The 26,891-nt window shown below is 47.3% G+C and overlaps 1 protein-coding gene across 1 annotated transcript in view; it reads right to left on the bottom strand.

The window, feature by feature from the left end:
* The window catches only part of LOC142585965 (uncharacterized), a 67,183-nt gene extending 45,651 nt beyond the window's left edge, over positions 1–21,532 (bottom strand). Inside the window, exons 1-4 of the mRNA XM_075697103.1 lie at positions 21,347–21,532; positions 8,469–8,612; positions 7,368–7,582; positions 6,372–6,555 (exon numbers count right to left, since the gene is read on the bottom strand). Of these exons, the coding sequence (XP_075553218.1) occupies positions 6,372–6,555; positions 7,368–7,582; positions 8,469–8,612; positions 21,347–21,431 (628 nt within the window). The 5' untranslated portion in view covers positions 21,432–21,532. The remainder of the gene's footprint in view (positions 1–6,371; positions 6,556–7,367; positions 7,583–8,468; positions 8,613–21,346) is intronic.
* Positions 21,533–26,891: the final 5,359 nt, after the last annotated feature.

The following is a 26,891-nucleotide window of genomic DNA, read 5'->3' as shown; positions in this document are numbered from 1 at the left end:
AGAGCCGATATTTTAGTTGACATTAAGGGAAGTTCGGCAGCATGTTACACTCCTGTAACACCTGAAGGCGGTAGACTGCTGCACCGACTTGATAATGAGCCATCTCGCATTGTCGCGTTGCTGCTTTCGCAGTGCAGCTTCTTTGGCTCGTATAGCGTTGTCAGACTCGCGCCAAAGCCGTTTCCCTTCGACTTTACGTTGCATCCTCTCAACAGGGGATTGAAACGTATGCTGTTCTGTGTGCTGTATGGGGGATTTCAATGGATGATGATGATGAAGCAACATTTACTGGGCCCGAAATAAATCCGTGGTGCACGCAGGCACCAGATGGGGTGGTTCCCTAGTTAAGGGACCCATATGTTTCCAGCACCTCCTGGCCCCTGTCTGTCAGTGCGAGCTGGATCGGTAGGGCGGGGCTGGATAACAAGGTCTCCCATCGCTCAAGGGGTTGGGGATTGGGGGTGTTGGTGGGAAGGGGAGGAGGGGGGTCTTGAGTTCTGTGGACTCTGCCAAGACGTGCGGCAGGGTGCCCTTTTCTCTCCTGCAAAAAGGACAGAGCATATCGTATTCCGCAGGGTACATGCGGTTCATCTGTACGGGACGCGCAAGCGATCCCGCCTGCGCTCAACGCAGGATCGTCTGTTGTTGCCGGGTGAGTTTGGGGTGCGGTTCTGGAAGTCTGTACCTTTCCTCTCGGTACATCCGGGTAATGTTCCGAAAGCTGGTAACCGGGTGCGGTAGCTCTTCCGGCTCGTGCTCGGCCCGGATTGACATTTCTCGGGCATGGTAGTCGGCGATGGTGTTGCCTGCTACCTGCGAGTGAGCCGGGACCCACACGAGCTCTATGGCTCTTCCCGGAGGCTTGCGCTTGGCTAGAATGGCTCGGGTCGCGGAGGAGATTACCCCCCTGCGGAAGCCTCTGTAGGCTGTCTTTGAGTCGGTGACTGCGGTGTCCACGCTCGGCTGTGCGAGTGCGAGGGCCACGGCCGCTGCACAGTGAGTGTGTTTTCGGAGCGAGGCGTCCGTGTAGAGGACCCTGGGGTTCTCTTCCAGCTTCCGGGCTAGGGCTTCGGCTCACGCGGTGCGCCTCTCGTCGTCCTTGCCCGGCGTTATGTTCCGGGGAAGGGGTTTTGTCTGAATGATCGTTTTCCAGTCTTCCGGAAGGGCCGTCTTGATGGGTACTGGCTCGATCTGCCATCCTATCTTGCGTAGGACGGCTCGTCCATGTTCCGTGTGACTGAGCCGGATTCTCTGATTAGACAGGTGGGCTTCGATGAGCTCCTCCACCGTGTTGTGGGCGCCCATGTCTAGCAGTTTTTGCGTGGACGAGTATATGGGCATGTCCAGTGCTTGTTTCGTTGCCTTACGAAGCATCGTGTTTAGGGTGTCCCTATTCGCCTTCGTCAGCTGGAGATACGGGGCGGAGTAGGTAACCCGCGACACGACGAACGCGGGTACCAGGCGCATGGCACCGTCTTCTTTAAGGCCTCGGTTTCTGTTGGATACCCTCCGAATCATACCAAGTATCTGCTCGGTTGTAGTCTTGATCTTTGTGATGGCGGCCTGTGCCTTTCCGTCGCTCTGAAGTAGTATGCCGAAAATTCTAATCTGCTGTGTTGGCTTGATGGTCGTTCCGGCGATCGTGATAACCACGTTCGGCGGCAGCTCCTTCTTGGATTTTCCCGGTTGGATCATGAGCAGCTCTGATTTCTGGGGAGCGCAGCTCAGTCCACACGACTTTGCGTACTCGTGCACGGTCGTTGCCGCCCGCTGCAAGACTTCCTCTATCCAGGCACCGGATCTGGCTCGGGCCGTCCACACCGTAATATCGTCGGCGTAGAACGCGTGGTCCACGCCTTCGGTTTGCTTGAGTAGATCGGGCAGGGGCAGCAGGGCCAGATTGAAGAGCAGGGGCGACAAGACCGATCCCTGAGGGGTGCCCCTATCGCCGAGCTCGACAGGGTCCGACTTCTCCTCCCCTATCCTGATGGTCGCCATTCAGTTTGACAGAAAATGTTTTATGTAGCCGAATGTCTTTCGGCCAAACCGGGTTTTGTTTAGATTCTGCAACACGCTCGCGTGGGACACGTTGTCAAACGCTCCCTTCAGGTCGAAGGCGAGTATCACACGCGGCGCGTGCCTCGTTGCCGGCTTGACGACCAGTTCGGGGAGTAGGATCATCACGTCTTGGGTGCTGAGATGTCTGAAGCTGTACATCGTCTCTGGCATCTGATCCGTTTCTTCAAGGTGCTTCTGCAGCCGTCGAAGGACCATGCGCTCCATCACCTTCCCCACGCAGGATGTGAGGGAGATGGACCGCATGGTTGTCTATCGTGAGGGCCTTGCCGGGCTTTGGAATCAAGCGGACCTGGGCGTCCTTCCATTCCTTCGGCAACTGCGAGCTCTCCCAGGCTTCGTTAATGTGCTCTAGGAGGCCGCGGGCCGCTGTACCGTTCACAATGGATGTATGCACCGTTCGCTTCACTTTGCTGAGCGTTTGTAGCCTCAGCTTTACGGGGGTATGAGCTATTGCATTTATTGTTTGCTTACGGGTGTACGAGGCGTTGCTTAGGTGGTACGAGCAATTGAGAATCTCACGTGTTTTTTTTTTGTAAAACTCGACTAGACGCCGCGGTTCTGTACACTGTATGCGTGATTACAATAAATATATGCACCGTGCGCTTTACTTTGATAAGTTCTTGTAGCCTCTACATTGCGAGAAGTATGAGCCACTATATTTTTTGCCTGCTTAGAGGGTTATGAACAATTTCCGATGATGAAAGATTTGTATAATTGGACTGGTTTTTTTCAAGGTCATCGAGAGTATGAGCCACCTGAGGCTTTCGCAGTAAAAATGGAGCTGGGAAGGCCACGTAATGCGTAGGGCAGATAACCAGCGGACCATTACAGTTACAGAATGGGTGCGAAGGGAAGGGGAGCAAAATCGAGAATGGTAGAAAATTACGTGGAGTGATGAAATTAGGAAATTCGAAGGCGCAAACTGGGATCAGCTCGCGCCAGCCATGGGTAATTGGATATCGCTGGGAGAGGCCTTCGTCCTGCAGTAGACATAAACATAGGCTGGTGATAATGATGATGAAAACACCTTTACAGTTTTCTCTCGTTAAAGGCAGTGCTTTGATACACTTTGCTCATTAGGTGCGTCGCATAGCAACAACTTATGAAATATGAGCGTGCGCTTGTTTAGCTGACAATCAAGATAGAAATGCGGGACGCGTTCTTCTACGAAATTCGCTGCGCGTTTGGCATCGTACTGTGGTTTGGTGTCGTGTTTTACAAGGTCAAGCCCATCGTGACTTGTGGTTCAACAGGTGTCAATGCTGAACAAATGCTCCGCTTTCTCTGCAAGGTCCACCAGGGTGGATAAGATACGCATGCGTCACTGAAACCTGCAGCGTGTGCAGTCGCAATGCGCCATTTTGCCGTATTGGCGCATCAATGCTTCGCGTACACCGATTCGGACAATGCGGGGAATTTGAATACATTTTTTACACTATGGTGTAGCTTTTATCGAAAACTGGGAGCTTTATTGTACAAATTAGTTGTATGAGCTGGAAAGGTACCGTTGTCGTACTGGGTATTGACTAGCCGGTAGATGCTGTAAGTCAAGAGAAGTGGGCCTGTGAATCGGCACTGACATTCGCGAACATGGACGTGATTTATTTGCAATTTTAAGTGTCCTGACACCATAAGCATCAGCAGATATTGGATGCTTCTACAGTTACAGTTATATGGGAGTCCAGGACAGTGAATTCTGTTAAAGTAATTGTTCCACAGCAACCGCTGGAGAGTCACAAATGAAGGCTAAAAGACAACCCGAAAACAAAGGCACGAGTGCGGGCAGTTCACAGAAATTTTTACTCAAGAAAAACCTATCAAACGAATCTCAGTCAACCAAACTTGCGGTTGATGGTCAGCATTAATGTCGTACCTACTGTGCCATCCATAGCACTCCTCCGCTGCTGGCACTCGTATGCAAACAGCAAACGGCTCAGTTTAATGTTTTGAAAGTCCGTTTGTTGACCAAACCTAATGCAAAAGGTCACCAAGGTTAGCGTTCCAGCCTTAACAAAACTCTGAAAGCAGGTGATAATTTGCGCTTGTACCATTCTGATGACCCTTCGCTATATATAAATGTATAACTTTCTAGCAGTTCAATGCACCAGGAAAATAAAAATTTTCATGAGCCTAGTTCATATTGTTGCTACATGGCCCTAGAGCGACGATGCATCTTCTCTGCGAGTAATGACAGCCTGTGGCTACAATTATGGGTTACGTAACTGGACACTAGCACTAGAACCTATCATGACATCGTGAATATTGGTCGTGAAAGGCAGCGATACTATGTTTGGAGTCGAGGTGTAGATGAGTTTTCACGTTAGCTTTCATTTTTATACTGATGTTTTTCCGCACTTGAATTTCTTTTGCGCTTTCTCTGTTATTTGCCTTTGCGCGCAGAGGTTTCCATGATCCTGGCATTTGGTATAACACTTCACCCGTTGACGTCTTCATTGAGCTTCGCAGTATTTCTATCAGATATTTTGCATCTCATGCTAAATTTTCTTGTTTTAATCAGGGCGTTCCATCACGTATGGCCGGGTCACTGCACTCGCATTATGTTGGACTCGCTTCACCTCATGTCCATCTGTAGCGCTGCAGCGTTGTAGAAAAGCCGATTTGTGTAATGCATTCGAGGCTGTGCGTGCTCGCGGCGTTCGACGAGAGTTTGAAGGTGCATATTTCTCTCAAGACGTGTAGCTGCGACATAGCCAAGTGCCGAGGCTGATCGCGTTTTTAGTTTTATTTGTGCTGTCCAGCAACTGAGTCAGTTTGAGATTAGGGACTTGACCTTGCTGTTATTTTGTGGCCCAGTTTAGGCGACTACAGCAAAGCGCAGGGCGAGCTCACACCTGCTGTATCGGCCAATAACCGGAAATGAGGCACGCATGTGGGTTCCGCGAAGAGGGGACGCGGGCAACACTCGAGCGGGAAGATGAAAGTTGGGGGGTGCTTGAGGTCAACGCCACCTCTAATGCCCATGCACTTCCAAAATGTCCCGTCGACGGTCTCGGTCACGGAAATTGGGCGACGCGACGCTGCCCAGCCGGTTTGATGTTTGGCATCCGCGTGCGCCTGCTAAGAATGCCCGTGAGGATGGCGGTAGCTTTAAACCACTTAGCCGGCTATGGCCGAGAAATGCTTTTGTGTGCGATTGCCATCGGGTCCCACTATGGTGTTTGTATTTCAAGCGAACCGGCACACAGCTGCACGGGAGACAAATTTCTCAGTACTGGCAGGGTATATAGCCCGCTGTCCGGCGGATATGCAGTCAATAATCCGCGATTTCACGGAACATTCTCGGCAGCTTGCATGGCGGCCGTTTGCAGGTGAAAAGAGGGAAGACATCAGGGGCCGATACTCGCCGCCCAACGTAGGGGAGAGGGAGGTGGCACGTGTCTTTGAGAAATCCTTTGAGAAGCTTCCCGTCTCTGGCTCTCACAGAAAAAGAATTACGTTACTTGGACGCGGCGTCACATGACACGTAACCATGTTACATGACTTCGCACTTCATTTCCTTGTCAGCGCATGCGCGATCTACGTTGCCTGCCATGTATAAAATGACGCAGTGGCACAATAAACTTAGTTGAAAGTTTGCGCTTGGTGTGTCGTCTTCTTTCACGTCCGTGTCGTTTTTATGTCGCGCAATATCATTTAAGCAATGGATTACCAACTTGCCCGGAATGCTGCTCTCATTACCTTCAACACCTTCCCTCCTTGACTAGCGTTGAAGCTACAAGAGGACAAAGGGAAAGGAAATTAACTAACCGGCTTTACCTGCATTCCAGCTAACGGAGGAGGGAGAGAGAAAGTTCAGTTCTGTTTGGTGAGGTGAACCCTGCGAAAAACGTGTGCTATAAGGCACCATTTTTTTATAGCACAAATATTCTGAAAAGAAAACATCAGTGGAAGGAAAGAACAGAAAGAGAGACAGATGCTTGTATTTCTGTCTGTCTTTCCATTTTACTGGTTTCTCCTTTTCGGAAATTTTGCGCTACAAAGATAATGTTTTCATGTAAACACAAAGTGCCCAAGAAGTCATATTGGCGTGTTATTTCATAGGAGATATTGAGGAATAAAATAAAGGAAATTGGAAAGCAACCGCAGGCTAGAAGCCAAGGCGCACACTCAACCACGACGCTTCAGTTCGTGGCTGGAATGTTCACGGCTAACATCTCCATCAGTCGTGGCAGTACCAAGTGCGCACCTGCAGCAAGCCCTTTATTTTCATTTCCATTTCTATCCAAATCCATGAACCTACCTATCAAAAGTTTTGAGCAATGAGGACTCACTGTTCAAGACGCTGGTGAAGCCGCTGTTCTGGAGCAGGCGGTAGAAGTATCCAAACTTAGCCTGAATGGTCTGCGCGAGCATGCTCTCGGCAATGGGATACAGCACGCGGTCCACGATGTGGACAATGACGTTCTCGTACGAGGCGTCGCCCACCAGGATGTTGGCGCCTCCAATGGAAATCGTCTGCGGCAACAGCGAAGTAGCCGTTATTCAAGCCGGCTACCTTATTTCTCTGCACAGTTACTGCCATCTTGAACCGAAAAAAAATTAGCTTTATTCTCATCGATTGGTACTTTGCATGGTGCGGCAGGGCTGGTATCTACATCCCTTATGAGTGATCAGCATATGAAAAAAAATCTACAAAGGTAACAAATTTCTCGCTGATACTAAATGAACTACTACTATACTAGATGTGATCAACAGTAGTTGACCAAGGTATGTCGGTGGAGCAAACGTTCCCCTACAAGGGGGCAATTTTTCATCGCCTTTACAAAAATTACAAAGGCAAGTTCTGACGTTGGTTGCAGTCTGAGACATTCCTTCCCGACCACTATTGATCCCATGTGGTTCTCGCTTAAGCGGAAACTACTAAACCCGCTTTTAAAGCATGTTCATCGTGGTGGGGTCCTGCGTTGGCGCCTTCACTACGCTATGATTGCGCTGTATTTTCGACACACGGCATCCGCACTGATAACTAATTAAAGTGAGTACCCCTTCTGTAGAGACATCGGCCATTATAACATCCTGGTTATTCCACAACGTGAAATGGCCATGACACCTAAAGTACGTTGTAAATACTTTCCGGGTAGTGGTTTTCAGCCGTCGAGCACCGAGCGAAGTAGATGCGCCGGTGTGATGCCATAAGTGATCAATTAGGCGGAAATACGTTTCTGTCGTTAGACAAGCCAGGCTGCCGGGGCGACCTGTGGGCTGGGAATTGGCGAGGCTCTTGCCGTCATTAGAATGCCAGTGTTGGCCCTCACGTTTCAACTAACCCTTCCATTGTCGTAGACCTTCACGAGGATGTTGTCGCCGCCCGCAGTGGTGATCTCGAGGTCGCCGCGTAGACTGCGGCTCGGGACCGAGTCGCCCACTATGTGATGAAGCACGAACTTCCTAAGGAATCGGCTGTCCGTCTCCAGCATCTTGATGACGCTGGGTGGCAGCGCAGCGAACGCCAGGTCATTGGGTGCAATGATGGTGAGCGACGCTGCATGAGCATATTATGAATTTCAACATGGCTGTCTGTGCCTATGCATATCATAGTTTAGTAAACGTGCGCCTGACGTCACTTCTCGCTATTAATATCTCTACTTTCTGAGTGATTTCCTGATCTGCATGCCAGGGCATTCAAGCAGGCTTATTAAGCGTTCAAGCTCGTACGTGCTAACTCCATTGTTTTGTATATAACCATTATATATATATATATATATATATATATATATATATATATATATATATATATATATATATATATATATATATATATATAATGTACTGTATTGCATTGTATTGTATTGTATATATAACCATTGTATATCCATTCCGCAGTAAAGAATATTGGCACGTGCCATTTTGTCGTACTGAGCATGGGTGGCCAATGTTACGTCATGCACTTGAAGTTCTGTTGAACAGACTAATTTTCCAGGACATTCATGTGGAGGTGTGCAGCATACGTAACATACGAGGGTTCTTCATTCCATGATGTCATTACTTTTTTTCCACTGCTGTTAGTATTTTTATTTATTTGTAATTACTGTCAAGCTGTTCGTATTATATTACATTGTATAACATTAGAGGTTGACCTGCAATGGTAAACAGTTAAAATGCCTTGTTAATGTATATTGTCGGCCTTTTTTGTATGCCTTGTATATTGGGGGCTCGGGCACTTCTCAAGTGAATTGATTTTCACTTTTTGCTCGAGCATTCCCGCATTGTGATGATGCAAATAAATTTCAACTACGATTTCAACTTCAACTTCAACTCTTCGCAGTGTTTCCTTCACAAGATATCAGCAAGAAGAGCGTCAACAACTATCTTCATTATTGATATTTATGACAATGAAATCTATAATGATGGCGTAGTTCGATACTCACGTAACGACGCGAGGACATCCTCGACTTGTGCTCTGCGCAGGTACTTGCAGAAGACGGTGGAGTCGCGTTGCTGAAGGAACTCGTACAGTCCGCGGAATGGGCCTGCAGCTCGGGTCTCGCGGACCAGGGCATCGCCAGCTTGCTCTGCATAGCAAGAAAGGGGCGTTGGTAAGATTTGTTTAGCTTTTAGCATCCACGCAAAGAACATTGTCGCTGCTCTCAAACATGTAATGTCATTAATTCTTGACCAAGGAAAGGCAAGGGAAGTTTAGGTGGAGAAACACTGCAGGACAGAAGAAGTTCGACCACAAACGCTACGATAGCGCATCGTTTGCTGAAGATACCTGGTGGGTAAACGTACAACTGTCCCTCGCCACTCTCAAGCTCCCAGGTCCCCTGACAACCGAGGTCGGTTACGCTAACGCCTATCAGCGCTTCCCTATAGCTATTTTTTGGTGTAGCCATGGGAGCCGCTGAATTTAGATGCGCCCGTATCTATAAACAAACAAACAAACAAACAAACAAACAAACAAACAAACAAACAAACAAACAAACAAACAAAAACTGAATAAATAAGTAAGTTAATAAATAAATAAATAAATAAATAAATTCCTTTTTCCCTTTTATATCCATCGATCTATACGGCTGTGCCAAAAACTTTTCGAACAATTGAATGAGTCACTAAAGAGCAGCGCGAGGTCGCTTTACACGGGTAAAGTGTTCTGCCAAAAACTTTGTTTCCTGTAATTTGGTGGAAAAATATTTATCTTAATTGGAGAAAATGAAGACCAAACTTTGACTGGAATTCGTTTTTTCATAATTTGTTATTTTTGCATAAATAGTCCCTCTTGTTGCGTGTGAGATATCAGGGACAAATATATGTGGTACAAGTCTGCGTGCGGAGCCCAGAACAAAGACGCTCGTGCATTCGATGTAGCTGCGTCGGAAACGACTGCGGCCCGAGTCGCTTTCACAGCGCTCTTACTGCGGTAAACAGCTCTATTAAGTCTGCTACCAGCATCTCGTATGAATAAACCTAAAGGTGCACTGATGGACCAACTAAATCCCTCCACTCGATGCCCGCTACGATTACTCTGTCGTATTACCCAGTCCCTGGTTACCCTTGGGAATTCGGTGCGTACAGGAACAACATGCACTTCCGCTTCGTTTTTCTTAACATTGCAGCCAGGGCCGCATTTGCAGCAACATTGCCGCTTTTCATCCAAGCTGAGCACCACGGTGCCCGGCATTGCGTGCGACCAAGTGCACGGACGGAGAGAACACGCTACGCTCCGGACTCGACTGGCGCGCCGATCATGACAATACGCACGTCCATCGACGCTCAGTGGGCAGCGCCGGTAGATCTTCAAAATTAGATAGGTGCATAAACAGATAGATGCTGAAATCGAGAACACGTGTGCGTGTAACTAAATGAAAATGCATTGCTATGAGGGGACTTTAACCCTTCAGATGTGGCATGGATTTGTGGGGAGCCCACGTTTTCCACACGATCATCATTACACAGCACTTTATTGAGCTCCGTTAGTGTCCTAAACCTAGCACAGTGTTTGTTACAGTCGACAAGGGTAGACTCCGAAAAATCCAGCTTTCTCGATATATGCTGGGACTACAGGCTGAGGAGTAAGTGTACCTGGTATTACTGACCACTGAATCGTCTTTGTCTGTTTCGAAGGAAAGTATAGGTACATAATCAGCGTAGTTACAACGTAATTTGTGCTTTTCTGCCCCGCATTTGAACTGGAATGCGCTCGTAGCCTGTTAGTTTATATTATAAAACAATGTTTGGTTCAAAGTGCCGAAGAAATGAGCCATGAGTTACGTGTAACATTTGTGGAATAATTAAGAACTGACGGCGCTTATTTTCTTGCTTCCAGTAAATGTGCAGCAATCATAGATTAAATGTCCGTCCTTGAGTCTTCATACAAAAACAAAACGAACTCTTCTTTTTTTCATTATTTCTTCTTAAAGGGTGGGTAATAAGGCATAGTAAGTTAGAAATGATAGCACTACAATTTGTAAATTCAGAGTAATCGTAAACAAGATTTAAAACAAACTTTAGGCAAACTTCACAAGACGAAAGACTGGACCTTTTCAGAAGATGCGCATATATCTGTCGTGTTAAATGAATATTTCAAATCAATGTTTTTAGAATATTCACTCAGCAGTAGTGCTGCGGCGTTTTCCGACTGCCAGCAGACAACGAAGCCTTCGGAAGCTATTTGACCATAAAGGAAAGGACATCTTCCAGCTATTAGAATTGAGGGAGCTAAATCCCAGCAGAGCAAAAAGTCCTGATACGATACGTGTTCTAGAAGAATACACACGTTGAATGAGTCACTCTTCCTGTCGATTTTTCACACGTTCATAAGAAATAAAAGTAATTACGATGGAATGGCAAAGTTGCCTATGTAGTACCAGTCCGTAAACATGTGAAAACAAAGTAGAACATTTACGAATAAATTCTATTTTGCGTGGAGCATCCTAACTATCAGAACAAATTTTTGTAGTTATATTGCAAAGCATTGTATCGAGAACAATATTTCTTGGTTTCATAAACAAGCCCCAAGTATCCCCTTTGACACAAAACTGCTCAAACTCCTCTTTGGCATTGCTAACACTGTCGACAACGGCATAGAGACCGACTGTGTGCTAAAGTTTCGAAAAGAATTCGATGAGGTCGGTCACTTTTGTTTAACGTATGTAATATGGAACTTTCATCTCCCTGTGAAAGTACGCAGATGGTTGGAGAACTGTCTTACCCGTCACGGACAACATACCACAGCCAATGGTTGAAGATATTAGTCAACATAACGATGTGTTAGGACCCCGGTGCTTCTAATCTTCATTAATGATACACCAAGAATTTCCCCAAAAATATTACACTCAGCCAGTTTCTAGCTGATAAACTATGTAATTTTACAGCATGGGAAAATACTCGGCGCACATTTCGTGGACCATCTTTTATGGCGCCTGAATATTAACAGAACCGCGAATAAGGCACACAGAACTTGGCTTATATTTGTTCCCTTGCACTCTGCCGATGCAGCTGCCCCTTCATCACTTATTTCCTGTGTTCTGTGCTTGGGAACCTGACGTTTGTTGGAATTAAAGAATTATCGCAAGGAAGATGGCCGCTAGAAAGTTTCAGTGCGCGAAAGTCTATTCCTCTGTCTCAGTGTTTCTACGCGCACCTCTGAAACGTGCTAGAGACGTTCGCCTAGTGGACGCTGCTCGTGCGAGGCGCAGCGCCTTCCTATGCACACCGATGCTATAGCCTTCCTTCGAACGTTACTGACGCCTAGCAAGCTTGCAAGCACGCACAACCGGCGCGATGTCGATGAGCAGGCGCAACGTGGGAAACTTTCGTGTCACGTTCCAAGAGGCCGAGAAAGTGACCCTCACGCAACGAGTTGACAGGAGGTAAGCAGGAAAAAAGAAAGAGACCCAGTATCTGACAGGTACGGTCCGACAAGAGTCCTCCTTGAACTGAAAGTATGCCCAGATTGAAATCGTGCTGCACGAGGGGAGACGCACGGAAAGTGCTCTTCCGGTAGCGCTCTCACAGCATTGCGTGGCTTCGTTCCGGATGGCTTGAGGTTGGATTACTGCAGCGGCTTAATCTGACCTTTGGACGGCGCTCGAGCGCATCCGCGAGAGAGGCGCGCGTCGCAAGAATTATGGCTTTTCCATTACCCCTTCAGTGGATCCTGCTGGCACGCTCCCCAATGTCGCCACTGGCCTGCGATAGCCGGCACCGCACGAAGACCTTGATGGGCGAAGGGAACGCGCGATGAACAAAAAAAGAAAGCGGTCGGACCAGTCGGTGAGCTGAGACTAACGGTGCTTTTCGATGCGTCCTCTTCACTTCGCCTCGTCGAGCATCTTCACATGCTTTGGACCTTGCCAGCCGACGCGAGCGCCTAGGAGTGGACGACAGGCTTGTGCAAGAGTTCGACCCCGCTGGACTACCAATGAGGGACAACCGCAGCAGAGTGTGCAGGATTAGTGGGGCTCCCTATATTTCTCTTCTTTTTTTCCTGGTCGACCGTGTATGTTTCGAATGTTGCTCGGACCTAATCAACGTGTTCCAATTCATTGAGTCAAGGACGTCTTCGAACGATTCGCATTCAAGGGCACGTAACGGGCACGGATCACATCTGTCGTGCAGCGCCTCACCCCAGACGTGCGCTCATCGAAATGGAAACGCCGTCTCAAATAGCTGGGGCTAGCTTGGCCTCGTCGGAAGAAATGGGAGCTTTCTTATAAGGAATCAAACCCGTTACATTTAGGCGCTGTCGCGAGGCAGTAACGGAATGTCTGCACGCTCAATGCGAATTTGCTTAAATACACTTCAAGACGAGATTCAGATTTATAATGCTCTCAACACTTCAGCGATGCCTAATGAAAAAATTACGAGTGCTTCGTAATTTTAGAAGTACGATAACCTCTCCATGCTTTCAGATAGGCCTCATGGGCCTTAATACACATTATGTAAAATGCGAGAAAGTTGGGCTCTTTAATTAGAGCGCCTGTGTCTCACTTCCTGCTCTTAAAAAGTAGGCACTTACGTCTGCTAGTTACTAGACGTTCGCTGTCCGAGATGATCTGGTCTCGAAACGAAATTTGAGTTGCTAAGCGGTACAGTTAAAAAATGCTGGCTTGTTTTCAAAGCATACGATAGCAGGGATAAAGCGTGTTTACTTCAAAAAAGGATGCTGCTTAAACCAATACGATTGATTCACTTAGGCGTCTCAAGGTCATGCTAAGCCTTCGAAGGATATTGTGGTGGCGGGGTGCCGTGGTGCCGTGGTGCCGTGGCTGCTTAGAGTTTCATACAGTCATTATAGGGAAATGTAACGCTAGTTTCTACGGTAGCTGCAAGCAGGGCAGTTCAGAAAGCATGGGAATGAGGGGTAGCAAATGGATTTACCTTAGTTCGTCCATGGGGCTTTAACTGGCTCCGTGACTTTTCATAGTGATCATTTTTAAGAAAGTAATGCATTATGAACAATAAAGTAAACATTATTAATATTGTCCGACGGCACGATTCGAGCACGGGATCTCTAGCACAGAGGCCATGCTGAAACCATTACGCCAATGATGCATGCACAGGCGGAACCACTGAAATTAGCAGCGATTATGCATGCTTGCAGAGTCTTATCACCCTCTGCATTAAAAAAGTATTAATTGCTTTCAAATTTAGGCTAATTTCGGCACAGATAAAACACAATAAACGAAGCCACAAGAACGTCGGGAGACCCAAGCACGAAAAACAAATAAATCCATCTATATTACCCCTCATTCCCATGGTGGCTCAACGATCGCAGCGCCAGAGTTCCCTATAGTTTTTTTGGAAACTCACTCTAAGGTGGCTGCCAGTGGTTCTCGAGCGTGCTCCCTAATCTCGGTGCGCGCACGTTATCGCATGCTGCCTGCGTCGTAATGCGGCCGCCGCGAAAGCTAACCCGCGATCATGTGGAATCTTCTCATACGGAATCACATCAAGACGACAACGCCGTGTTCGATGACTTCAGGTTCTGGCGTATGCGCGGGTTGTGACCACGCATCCATCTGACTCGACCTGGTTGGTGCAGAATTCGCTATTTATTTAATAAAATGCAGAGGCGCGAAAGATTGCTGCCGTGTGGACATGTCCTTTTCTTTGTTTCCCTGTCTCTGTCGGAGTGGAAACTATAGACGGTGAGGGCTGGCCGTGGAAGAACCGCGTTTCCGCCGCAAGAACTGCTGCAAATGCAAACTTAAAGCTCGCGTGCCCTTGTTATCGAAGAATCCAGCCTCGAGCTCTAGCAGAAGCGATGTCGTCGGTCTCGCCTGAGCGGAACGTGCCCCGCCAGCCTAGCGTGAGGATAGCCGTCAAACAGGCAGCGCGGAAAATCGCCTGCGGAAATGCGTAGCGCAGCAAAAATGAGAGAGCAAAAAAGCAGCAGAAGATGGGGCTCCGACGTAAACGCGATGTGGGCTCTCGTCTTCGATATGAACGAAGGCAATTGAGAGATGTCGAGGCTCGTGGAAGAGAGGCTGTGCTTCTAGGGGGATTGCTAGCCTCTTGCGTCTATCTCCGCGATTGCTAAACAACTTTGAACAATTCTTGCGATAGAACGCACCACGGATGGCACTTTACAACGTCAATGCACAATGAAATTTTCCGATAGGATCTGATGAGGGGCGCTTTAAAGGAGAACTGAGATGCCAGCTACAGCTTTCCAGATAGTGCCCGCGTTGTGGTGTTGTGGCGGATAGCTGTGCGCTGCAATTCTGGAGGCATATGCTGTGAGAGTGACGTTTGTCTTACGTGCGAACAAAGCAGTGCCTTCTCAGTGGCTGTGGCGTTTTGCTGCTGAGCCCGAAGATCACGTGTTCGATTCTCTGCTGCGGCGGTGGCCATATTCCGGATGGCATGCAATGCAATACATCCGTGCACTTCATTTTGAGTGCATTTATAGGGAGCACAAATTGTCAATATTAATTCGTAGCCATCCACTGTAACGTGTCTCACAGCTCATGTAATAATTCGGGGCGTCAAACAAAAATCAATCAATGAATCAATCAATCAGTCAATCGATCAATCAGTGAACCAGTCAATGGAAAGGCTAGGCACGTATAATTCAGACAAAAATTTGCACGCAGAAGAGAAAGAACGAAGTGCCACGCAAGGGCAAAAGAAAAGTTTTGTGATGACGCTGGTGCGAGATGTCAGCAGGTGCCTTGTATCACCTATTGAGCAATATTGTGTTGTTCTTTACAGTGTATATACGAAGGTGGTTGCACTGAAACAAATATTTCTTTAGTAATAAGAGCTCTAGGTGTTTGTCTTTTCCTGCTTGGTTCATTTGATTTTTGCGCCTTTCTGAAAATAAATCCGTTAAGACTTTGCCAGCTTGCAGTTGGTGCAGATGAACTAATACGTAATCAAGTTATCGAAGAATAAAACGAGGTATTAAACCATTTCTCGCCCAATTTACCGTAGAAGTAAAAATTTGCGTCCCCTCGAACTACCTTTTTTTTTCTATGGCGACGCAGACCTGTATGAAAACCACAGTCATTCAGACCACACCATTATCTCCAGTGCCAGGCATTCTGTCGTTCAGCAGCTAATCGTGCTTTCTGGTGTCGCACCAATGCACTATAAGTCGTGCGCTACCACAGGAACGCGCTGAAGCACACACAGCCAGTCTGTCTATCCGGGAAACGTGCGGGGCGCGAGTATGGCATTCACAATTAGCACGCTTTTCCATCAACGCCGGACGTATCCACAGACTTAGTCGGAGACACCTGGCTCCTGATAAGGGGGACAAGAAAACTGTACAAAAACAAAATGAGCAAGCATATGGTGCGCAAAGCTCTACGCAAACACTTGTTTTACCTGCTCGACGCGTGGGAACACCACCGTCGGGGCTGGAAATAAACGCTCCATCAATGCCCACTTCTGACCTCGCTGACCCGACCCGACAAACCCGCCGCTAGCGCGAACAAGCCACGCTTCGCAGGAAGGTGACGGGGGGGGGGGCGGTGAAGAAACAACAGAAATTACGGATGCTGTGTCGTCGTGGAAGGTCTCGTGCGGTACTGGTTCTGCAGTGTTTGGACCGATCACCGTGCTCTTTACGCTGTTTGACTTTGGCTGGCTCTTCCTGTTGGTGTTCGCGTTGTGTTTCTTTTGCATTTGCCGTCGGCTGTGATTTTTGCCGCAGCACGGAAGTGCGAGAGACGAATCCGAACCCGCCGCACGAGCGAGCGACAAGCAAGCAAGTAGCCTACCATTCAGGGATATCGCGTATCGAAATTTTCCAATAAGCTTGGAGCTCCAAGTTTTATTTTTCTAAGCACAATATATTGCCTCGCATATGCATCCGTAAAGCGTGTGCGAAAGTGCATGTGAATGCTACAAGACTTTTGTAAGGTATCACAGACAATGCGGAAAGTGATGTATTACTTTTTTATGTATGAGCGACTGCTATACGTTTGGTAGAGAACTCGAAATAGCTGAACGCATTCAGCAATCATCATCCCCCATTCGTATACAACAATTTAATGGTGTGGAAAAGCCGGCGGTATTCTTTGCGTGCTACCAACATAAAATAACTAATAACTAAGCTTATAGTCCCGATTACGCTAAAATAAAACACACGAAGGGTGCGCTGTGTATTGCAGTGACGAAGTCTACGGGTGACTGCACTCGAAAAGCTCACTTACTGAGCTGCCACTTGCGAAGTTTGTGAACTTGACTGTTCTAAATAAAGTGACAGGCAGGAACACGCGTCGCCAAACACTTGTCATGCTTAGTCGCTGTATATATGAGGCGGCTTTCAACTGGCAGTCCTCTTCCAATATGTAAACGGCTTTAAAGTTTGTAAAGAGAAGCAATGACTAGCTCGGTATAGTTGTAAAGTGCGGGACAGATAATCTGTAAGGACCAGTATTTTCTTCGCACGCACTCATGCGATAAGTTCTGATAAGTTCCGTAAAACAAGTTCCGTGAAGGTTAATTCGTGAAGGTCAACGGTTCGCTAAGCACTTATCAGGTGCCCCCTGCTAAGGTATCCCGCAACTTTTGCAACTTCACACTCTGTATAGCATAATCAGAGGCCGGAATTACTGTGAAATTTTTCTTTTTCCTTACAGGCGTCATGCAAAAAACTGACAGGAATAAGAACAGGCCGTTGCAATCAGTGTTGCCTACGTAGTAGACACTGCTAAGAAAGACAGTTTTAACAGCTGTAGCTTTCTGCCATCTCACGCGCGTCGCGCATAGAGACGTTGCGGTATTTCTACGCTGCCCAACAGATTCCCGACAAAGCGATGCCATAGCAAAAGATCGAGCCTGCTTGGCATTCATGTATGCGCAATGTGTACCCACTATATACTTTTTTACGCTACAAAGCCGCCGCTACACCCTAATACAGCATACTAAACCTTTTAGTTCCAGAGAAGTTTGCGTACATGGGATCGCGAGTAATCGTTGTCGTTTATCAACCTGTCGTATACATATCGCAGGACAACTTCGTGCTCGCACAGGCTGAAAAGCGCCGAGGTTTGCCCCTTAGCACGCGCGGTCGTGGCTTGTTTTTCACGCCCATGCGGGATTACGGCGCGCACACTACGTTATCTGCGCAATCCCTTTCGCGTAGCTTTCTTTATGTCCCCGCGAAGCGAGCGATGAAAAGACTTCACGAGGCGCATCGTGCGCGCCACGCAACCGCGCTTTGCGACCCGACATGCCTGCGCGCGCGTTCAAATATATCGACAACCGGATCTGGTTACTTTCTGGGCAGAAGGATGAGACGCGTTTTTTTTTTTTCTTGTCGTTCAGTTCTGTTAGCACACAGCGCCTGTTGAAAACGAAAACACGACCAAGTCTAAGCAAGAACGCCCCCTATACGCTACGGGCAGGCCCGACTCGCTCGGCATTTTTTCGCGCGGCACCTTCACTGGGACGAGCATTAACGCCATCGCTTGCATTTTGGCGCCGAAAGGGCGCTCGGGATCCAGCCACCGTAGACTCTTGGCGACACTCGACGACGTGCCAGGGATGCGCGATGATGCGCGCTATACGGCGGTCGCTGCTTATCTCTCTCCACCGCTCGGTCTTGCAGTTTACTTGCGCGGCTATTTTCGCCGGTCAAAGAAGCAGGAGCACGAACACGGAGAGGGGCAACCGGCCGTCCTCGAGCGCCGGAAGCACACGCCGCTCTTGCACCGCGCGCGCGCTCCCATCCATCCTCTCGCGAGCTGTTCGCAGCCACAGAGCTCGCGCGCGCGATCGCAGCGACGCGCGGGCGGCACGATTTCGTTATGGCACGCAGCGTCCCCAAGCCCGGTATCGGCGCAAAAAGAGTGAGAAGAACTGGCCGGCGTATCGTCGCGCAGCAATGACCAGAGAAGGCCAAAGGAAGAGTTCACGTCCATTTTCCTCTCGTCCTCGCGCGCTGGCACAGATTGGCTCGACTTTTCTTAATAGGCCCCGCCTTGTTTACTCTGCTAATGCGTGGCGCGTGATTGTGCCTCTAACTCATCATTCAGCGTCGTCCTTTGCCTCTTCGTCAGCGCTCACCCGCCTGTCGTTTGTCACATGCATTATGGACTTCGGGTAAAGCAGCATCACCAGCTAGACTCTCACCGGGCACTTATGCGCGATGCCTTGCGGCCGCCCACGGCGATGTCATTCCTAGCGGGAGGACTTTAGGCAATCTTCATCCTCGTTCTAACAAGTGCAACGGAAACCGATTACCGTCGTTTTATTTAGGTAAAAGCCCATAAATGATTCCTTGCTGTTGTCTTGTTAGTGACGCAGCGATATCCTAAGTGCCCCGAATTACCTGACGACGCTTTCGCGTTCCCCGAATTCGCAAATTTTTCACGGCGCGTTGAAGTAAAGACGAAAGCGAGTGCGACATGATTGAGTGCAGTGACTTGCAGCTAATAGTGATGCGAAAATTAGCGTTGAAAGAGCGTAATAGTTATACAGGTGTAACGTAGCGAACCGTTTTATACGCACAGTAGTAGCTGTTACGCTACACCCGTACAATTGCATTTCACTCTATACGGGTATCTTACCAGGCCCACTGCTATCATTAGTTGTGCTGCGAGTAACAACAACAACAACAAAAAAGGAACAACTGCATTTATGTTTACGTTTTACAGCGTATGCGGCGCCGTGATTACTTGTGCTCTCCATTTATTGCCATTAAAATTTATTTATTTATTATTTATTTATTGGTTGGTTGGTTCGTAGACTTATTCAAGGCATTTAACGTCGTAAAGTAAGACTGGGCCTGTGAGAGACGCCGTAGTAGAGGGGGCTCCAAATTAATTTCGGTCACCAGGGTTTCTTTAACATGTGTCTTAATCTCAGTACACGAGCCCTTTTTGCATTGAAACCTTATCAAATCGCGGCCGCCGCGGGCGGTAATCACATCCCCGACTTTATGCGCCACAGCGGCGGGTTCCTTCTAAAATTCAGAACAGTTACTGACGATGTAGTTAGCAGAACTACTCTCTTGTAATAACGTGGCTTCGTACACGAAGAAACATAAAGAGAAGAGCGAGGGGCTTTTCACATTAGCTCGCCTATGCACGCAGTGAACGGAAATACACAGTCTTCACTGGTTGGACAGTCCGTGGCTTCAATTTTGTGTGAGAAAAAGAGAAAGCGTCCACTTATTAACACTTTTGTAGGGCATTGGTATGAGTGAATCCAAAATCTCCAATTCACAAGTCATTCTGTCTCTACCTAAAGAAATCAACGCGGACGCATCGCTTATAAAGCGCACATAAAGCAATGTAACTTAACATAATGACACATATGGCTTATTTTCAAAGCGGTCCAAAACGCTTATGGTTAGCACTAGTAAGTTGGATACACTAAACGCTACGCATGGCCGTTAAGAGGAAGCTTTAGCTAGGGCCCAACTCTGACGCGGCCTATTCAAATATATGTAAAACGCAAAAACGTTTTTCTGAGAAAACCCCTTGACTGATTTTGATGAAACTTGTAGCATTTGAGAGAGAAAGTTAAATTCTAGTGACTGTTGGAAGCGGAATTTCGATTTAGTAATTGAATTTTGTTACAAGAATTTTCAGAAATTCGAAAGTTTGAAAAGAATAGAAGCAGGAAGTTTACAAATTAATAGCTCTGCACCAAGAACAGATATCGCGGTTCTGTAAACGGCAGCCATTAGACCATTGAAAGCGGAAAAATTCGATAAGTCATACAAGGGTTCTGCAAAAGCTGCATTTCCATATTACTCAATTTCTCGAGATTCATGTGTAACATATCAGTTTTGTCCGCTTTAGATGTACTATTAGATACAATACACAGAATTGCGGTATCATTTTTCATTGTTTAATTACAGATTTGTAAACTTGATAGTTTCGTTTTCGGAAAATTTTTTATTTTTGCCAATATTTAATAAAAAAATTACGACTTAGATAAAAAATACGAGAAAAACAGTCACTAGACTAAGTTTTTCTTTTAAATCCAACAAACCTCGCCAAATTTGGTGCCGTGGTTGCCGAGAAAAACGAATTCTCCTTTTACGCGTATTTATATAGGAGCACCCTAGCTGTAGGTGCGCAGGGTTCGCTTCCTGCAGCAGCCCGGAGCGAAGATGGCAGTGTGCAAACTTAACCGTTAGTTAAGATTTCCTCTCAATGAATCGATTGTGTTATGAATCAATCCTTATTGCTTCACAAACCAACTACCTGAGGAGCACAGGAGAAGACATCCATAGGATTTCTTGGCTCTGCTGCGGACCATATTCGCGCCTCATCTTAGGTGCTGGAAGATAAGTTCCAAGTCCACATTACTCTCTTTCCAGCCCTTTTCCATTACTGGTCATATCTGCACTGCAACGCCGCCACTTCGAAAGAATGCTACAGGCGCATAGCCCATCTGACGGCATTGTAATGTATGTGTACTCATGAAAATAAGTAACTATCCACTTGTGTGGCCTAAATAAACGGCCCGTCGGCGAAAATTACCACACGCGCTAACGAACCACGACTCACGTCGATAATGTTAACAGCCTGGCCCTGTCCACTGCGGCGATCCTCGCAGCAGACGGTGTGCCTTCTGGACTCAGCCTGGGATGATTTGAAAGTGATAACTATTGGCCTAATCTAATCAGATTAAAGCGTTGCCACGCAGGTTATTCACGATAGGAGAAGCGAATAAGCGCGCTTCCACTTTCGGGTCACACCAGGGGGTTCGGTCGACGCGCATCTTCAGATCGCCCGAGCCTGTGTTTCGCCCCATACTCGTGCACAACCATAGCACCACACGTGGAGCGGCGTACAGCGGCGGCGGTCCCGGTTCGTCGTTGAGGACGAGCCCCTACCTTCGGCGTGCGCGTGGCAGCAGAAGAGCAGCAGCAATAGTCCGAGCCGGAGCGCGGGCCGGAGTCCCGCGCTGGCGGTCGCCATTGCGGCGCCTGTCCTCCTCGTCGCTGGTCCCGTGGGTCTTGAGGAAGGCCTCCGCTCCTCGAGTGAACTACCCGGCTTCAAACGGCAGTGCACCCGCTCGCGCCGGACGCTAAGCTTTTATAGGCGACGAACGCTAGCACGCCGGCGGCGAAGCGCCTCCTTTCCTCGGCTCGCGACCTTGGCCCCCGCGGCGGTGAAGAAGGCTGCCGTTACGTCAACCGCGGACGACGCTCGCCAGTCCTCCGCGACCTGCCGCGTCTCAACACCGAAACGCCCGTATAGCGCGCGAGGTAGCAAAATGGCGTTTGGTGCAGCTATCTCGGTGCCTTTAGCTGCTGCACCAGCCGGTGCTTCGGTATTCCTTCCTGCAGGCTCTCACTGTCCGAAGGGACGGTGACAGCGCTTGGATTGCCTGATGCAATTATGCAGTGACATGGGTGCTTGAAAGCCACCATCACACGCGGAGGCTGACATCCAGACGAACTTGGCCCCCTTGTTTTGGGAGACGAACGCTGGCGCCAGGCTTGCGGCCATCCAATAATGCTCACAGGCTTCTTGTTCCCGTTCCTCAACCACGGCACATACATTATCTAAGGGGCTGAAAACCTGAAGAAAGAGATAATAATAAAAATAATATATATATATATATATATATATATATATATATATATATATATATATATATATATATATATATATGAAGATTTAGGCCTTCTTGGGGAAGGGGGTATAAGGTGGAGGGACCTTTGCGTTGCTCACGATGGAAGTTTCACACGCGAAGCGACCGTGTGGTCGGACTTGAAGATTGAGGTTCCTGAACGCCGATTATTCCACGGAAATGGACGTGTTGCATATCGCAGAAGAATTTCCAGCACATCCGTATAAGCGCACCTGATGAGCCTGCCGGTGATGATTTCCCCGAATTACCGAATAAAATTTTGTGTATCCAGCCACGCTTTCATCTCCGATGAATATGACAGGAAATAGATCACAGGCCCGTTGAGACGCGTTTGTGCTAGGGAGCGGCCATTTTGCTTGAATATAACTCCTGATGGATGGGTACTTACAGTAAGCGAACTAGACGTGGGTTACATAATGCCGGTGCGGCCGCGTAACTCGTACCTGAGAATACTGCAGTAGTAGACAAATTATTGATATAAAAGAAAGAGAGGTCGAACTTAGCTAGTGCGCTCTATAGTCTGCTACTTTGCACTGGGTAAGAGGGATGGTGATAAGAGAAGTGGTGAGTGCTTATGCACATTACACGCTGGAATTAATATAGAAGGTATATGACAGTAACTGCTGTTGATGTGTTCGGGGCGATTTGCGCAGCGTGTGACAATTAATAAGGAGGGGGAGGAGGAGATAAACAAGAAAGACGAACCAGACGGGATTCCAGTTTGCTACCCTACAGAGGTGGTAGCGGCAAAAAGATGGAATGGAAGGACAGACAACTCTGAGGGTGACGCTTCATGCGGAGGTGGACTTCGACACCACCGGAAGAAGAGAGATATAGCAAAGACAGGAAGGTGAATTCCACGCACGTCAATTATTTTGCTCGATAAACCGGTCTGAAATTTAGAAAGTGTTGAAAGACGAATAAGGATATCGAGAGAAAATGTCTATATCGGCATTTTTCTCACAGAACGAAGCCTCAGTTGCTATCGCGTTGTTTCTTTGAAGAGACGCGATGTAATCTTGCAGAAAACGACTTAAATACCTGAATAACAAGTGCTGTAGAAATATAAAGACAGATGCCGTCATATGTAAACTAAATATTTCAAACTTTTCCAACTGAAGGACTGTGTAATCTTGAGCTGGCAGTCAGTTATCTGATATAGAGTGCCTCGATAACAGCGCCGAGTTTGCTATCGAGGCACCTTAATATGATCGCACAAGTCGCGCCACTACGAATAAAATTCGCGGCTCATATCGCGACATTTAACGAACGAGAAAAACAGAGGGGCTTGCGATTTTTTGTTGGTATCAACCAAATGTACGAATCAAACGAAGCTAACAGGCGAAGGAAAGCAAGAGGAAATTAACTGCGCTTTTTAAAAATTTTAATGTATATATATTATGAAAAATGAAGTGAAAGTGGGAAAAAAGAAAACTTGCTACCTGCAGGAGCCCAATATGAGGGTTTTGGATTCAGCTCTCAATGGTGGTGACTGGCGGCAGGGCAGCCTCGGATGTATCAATGTTGGAATCGCTGATCGTCCGTCAATTTGATAATTTCAAGCTTCCTAGCGGGTTAATATTCCCCCGTTCACCCACGCTCTCTCAGAGCGTAGCCAGACCTTGGCCTTTTGATTGTTGCGACACATACAAGGGACAGAAAGAAGCCTGACACCGTCTGAGGGAGCAGCTTCCGAACAGCACCTGGCACTACAGTAGTTATGAAATTCGAGAAAACTTGTAATTTTGCTTAGAGTGGTGTCTATGGTGTAATGCTTCCTTGGAGCGACGGGCGTCCTACGCCCTGTCTGAGCCAATCATTGTCCGCTGTAAGTCGTGTTGCGCACAACAATCAATACAGAACGGGGACCCTGGTGCGCCGCTCTCACTTATTCAAGAAACATAAAAGAATGAAATAAACGATACGAAGTTGGCAGCCTCGGTTCAATGACTACGCTGAGCAGCTCCACTAACATGCCCCTTCAAATGACCAAGCAGCCACAGTCATACAATGACCGGACCAAATGTTTGCCGTTGACCGCTATTAAAGAAACCCAACGTTGATGATTGATTAGTGGGTTTTATTGGCGCCAAATAGCGCCGGCCATATTCTGAACCTAGTTGACAATGGCACAAGAAACCCAAAAGAATACCACAGATATAGTACTGCAGCTTCGGATAAACCAGTCGGGCATGTTCCAGTAGCAGTGGGCGCAATAATTTTGCCATTTCTGCAAACAGACCTGAAAAGTTTCAGATTATTCTTCAGCTAACGCCTATTGGTGTTGGCCTACTGTTTCATGGGTAATCTGATAGACCGAAGAGTTTAACGTTCCCATCACATAAGTACAGTCAGTAGAGTGAATTAGGCAATTCGCGTCCTTCGCTACCTATATGAACATATGAAATCATTGTTAACCTTGCATAGAAGGAAAAAGGCAATTTTGTTAAGACAGGTCAATTGAAATAATGCAAAGTACCTAATTACGACAGTGGATTACCAGCAGCTGCGGATTGAGTAAATGTGTAAAAGCCACTCATTACATTTTTAATGCTGAAAATGACTAATAAGCATTTAATTATTTACTTTAGGGCATGCTATGCAATGGCGTAACTCACAAAGGTCCATGCTGAGTGTATGTACACTTATTAAGAATGCTAAAGGATGTCAGAAGTGACGAGATATTGCTACCCAAGCTTGCGGAGAAATGCACTGGCGTTTAAGCTTGTATTTGCCCATTACGCCTCCTTCGAACAATGCCGAACAAAGCTGAGCGGAACCCCAGCGTTTTCTGCGACAGAATTTGAGCACGAATCTCGAAAGTCGTGCTGGTTTTCAGGATCTCTACTAAGCGTACATACCTCGACCATTGACCGGCCTCAATTCCGCAATAGCGAGAGGCCACTAAAAGAGTAGTCCAAGAAGTATTTTTTCAAATTTTGGTAGCCTAATTACTTAACAGTGATTATCACACATTCAGTCATGTCCGCCGCCACCATTTATGTGTTTCTGGTGAAACAGATTGTCTCCACCGCATTGCATGCATTTAAAAATTGCAGCTTTCCTTTATGAAAAACATTGTACATTTCGTGGCAACTGCTCAAGACTTCGCCTATAACACCACTAAATATTTCAGTCTGCGTGGACTGCTTAGTCGTCGACCCGTACAGTGGCTGAGGTGTGGTACAGATGTTATTATTTATTGATGCACTTGCTTGGTTTACAGTGAACAAGGCAATATTTGCAAAAATGAATCATGCGACAAGGTCTCTTCATGTACCGCTACTAGGTGTCAACAATTGGACCAAGCTGTCGAATAATAAGCCTCTCATGGTGGTCGAGCTGCAGGCACCTATCCAGGGGGGGGGGGGGGGGAGGCGTTCCGCACCCCTCTCCGAAACTTAACTTTCCTTTTGCTTCATTATTTCCTCGGGTGACGGCTTGCCGCGACGCTGGCAGATCCTCGGAACCATATACCCGTGATATGGGTTAGATATAAAGTGGAAAATAAAACTATGCGAAACAGCGTTCATCATCAAACCCTGCAATAACCGTTAAACCAATAAGCAATATGACTGTCACCCGTTACCTCGTCTGGTTCTTTCCTAATTGTACAGCACTTTTCGTGCAAAATTGGCAACTGGAATCAAGAGTCCAAGGAGTTGAGAAATTAAGCGATCAACTAAGGGAGAGAGCCAAGGAGACAACCAAATAGCAATAGAAAGCGAAAATTAACAAATTTAGCCGTCGTTTGTGAAAGTATTTATGGATCAACGTCTTTTTATTTAAAAAGGAAGTAGAGAAAACGCCGCCGGATGTGAAGAATAATTCCGTGTATTCTGAATGACGCTTCTAAAGTTATCAGTCGGGCCACCTGACGTAACCACATCTCTGCCGTGCTTGTGTGGGTGTTTTTCTAACTTCCCGCGGTGGGCACAGTGCGTCTAGACACGCATCGTCCTGCGCTCTACGCGGTTGTACGGGACTGGCGGCCCCGCATTGTTACGCAACGTTCCAAATAACAATATGAGTCCGTTTTGGCACTTGGTAGAGTAAACGACGGATCCAAAAGAACTGTGATTGTTCCACAATATATATTTCTCTATAATTCTGTCAGAGCTAATTCAAGAAAGGCTACTAGAAAACTTTATTTTACACTTTCGCTTTTTTACTTGTTCTTGACAGTGTTCTTCCCGCGCTTCTTTCCTGCGCGAGTCCAACTGATGTGGTTCCTTGTTTGCCAAGTAAAGGAGAGGTGTATCTCACAGGCGTACCTGTGAGATACACCTTGCTTCATTTCTATTTTGCGGGTTTGCGCGTCTTCATGGCGAATGTTGGGCATTATTCACATTTGTACTAGTAAAGGTACCGAGTTACCATAAGTGGACCCCCCCCCCTCCCCCGTCCCCCGTCTCCCCGAAATAATATCCTGGATGCGTGCCTGTTGGGCTGTATGGGACTTAAATATTGTGACACGCTGACGAAGATGTTTTAATCCTGGTCGGAAGAAGACGACGCTCTGAACTTCGCGCGCTGTCTACCATGTTCTCAGCTGCTACAATTATTGTAAATATTTTGTAAATATACGTCTGACTGTTTTAACCCCGTAACATTTTTGGTGGAGGTTGTGGGATCGTTATCAAGACGGATTTACGAAGCGGGCGCTCCTTGGCTGCATTTACAATGCCAGCTCAAGGCGAGGATGCTTCGGGCCCGTCGGCACCCACGCCCACCGTCATTCTAGCACAACCCCGCGACTCAGGAACCTTTTCTGGCACCGA

The sequence above is a fragment of the Dermacentor variabilis genome, chromosome 6 (genome assembly GCF_050947875.1).
Source record: "Dermacentor variabilis isolate Ectoservices chromosome 6, ASM5094787v1, whole genome shotgun sequence".
In the NCBI taxonomy this organism is placed as follows: domain Eukaryota; kingdom Metazoa; phylum Arthropoda; class Arachnida; order Ixodida; family Ixodidae; genus Dermacentor; species Dermacentor variabilis.
Note: the sequence above shows the minus strand (reverse complement) of the source record. Positions and strands in the feature narration are given on the sequence as shown.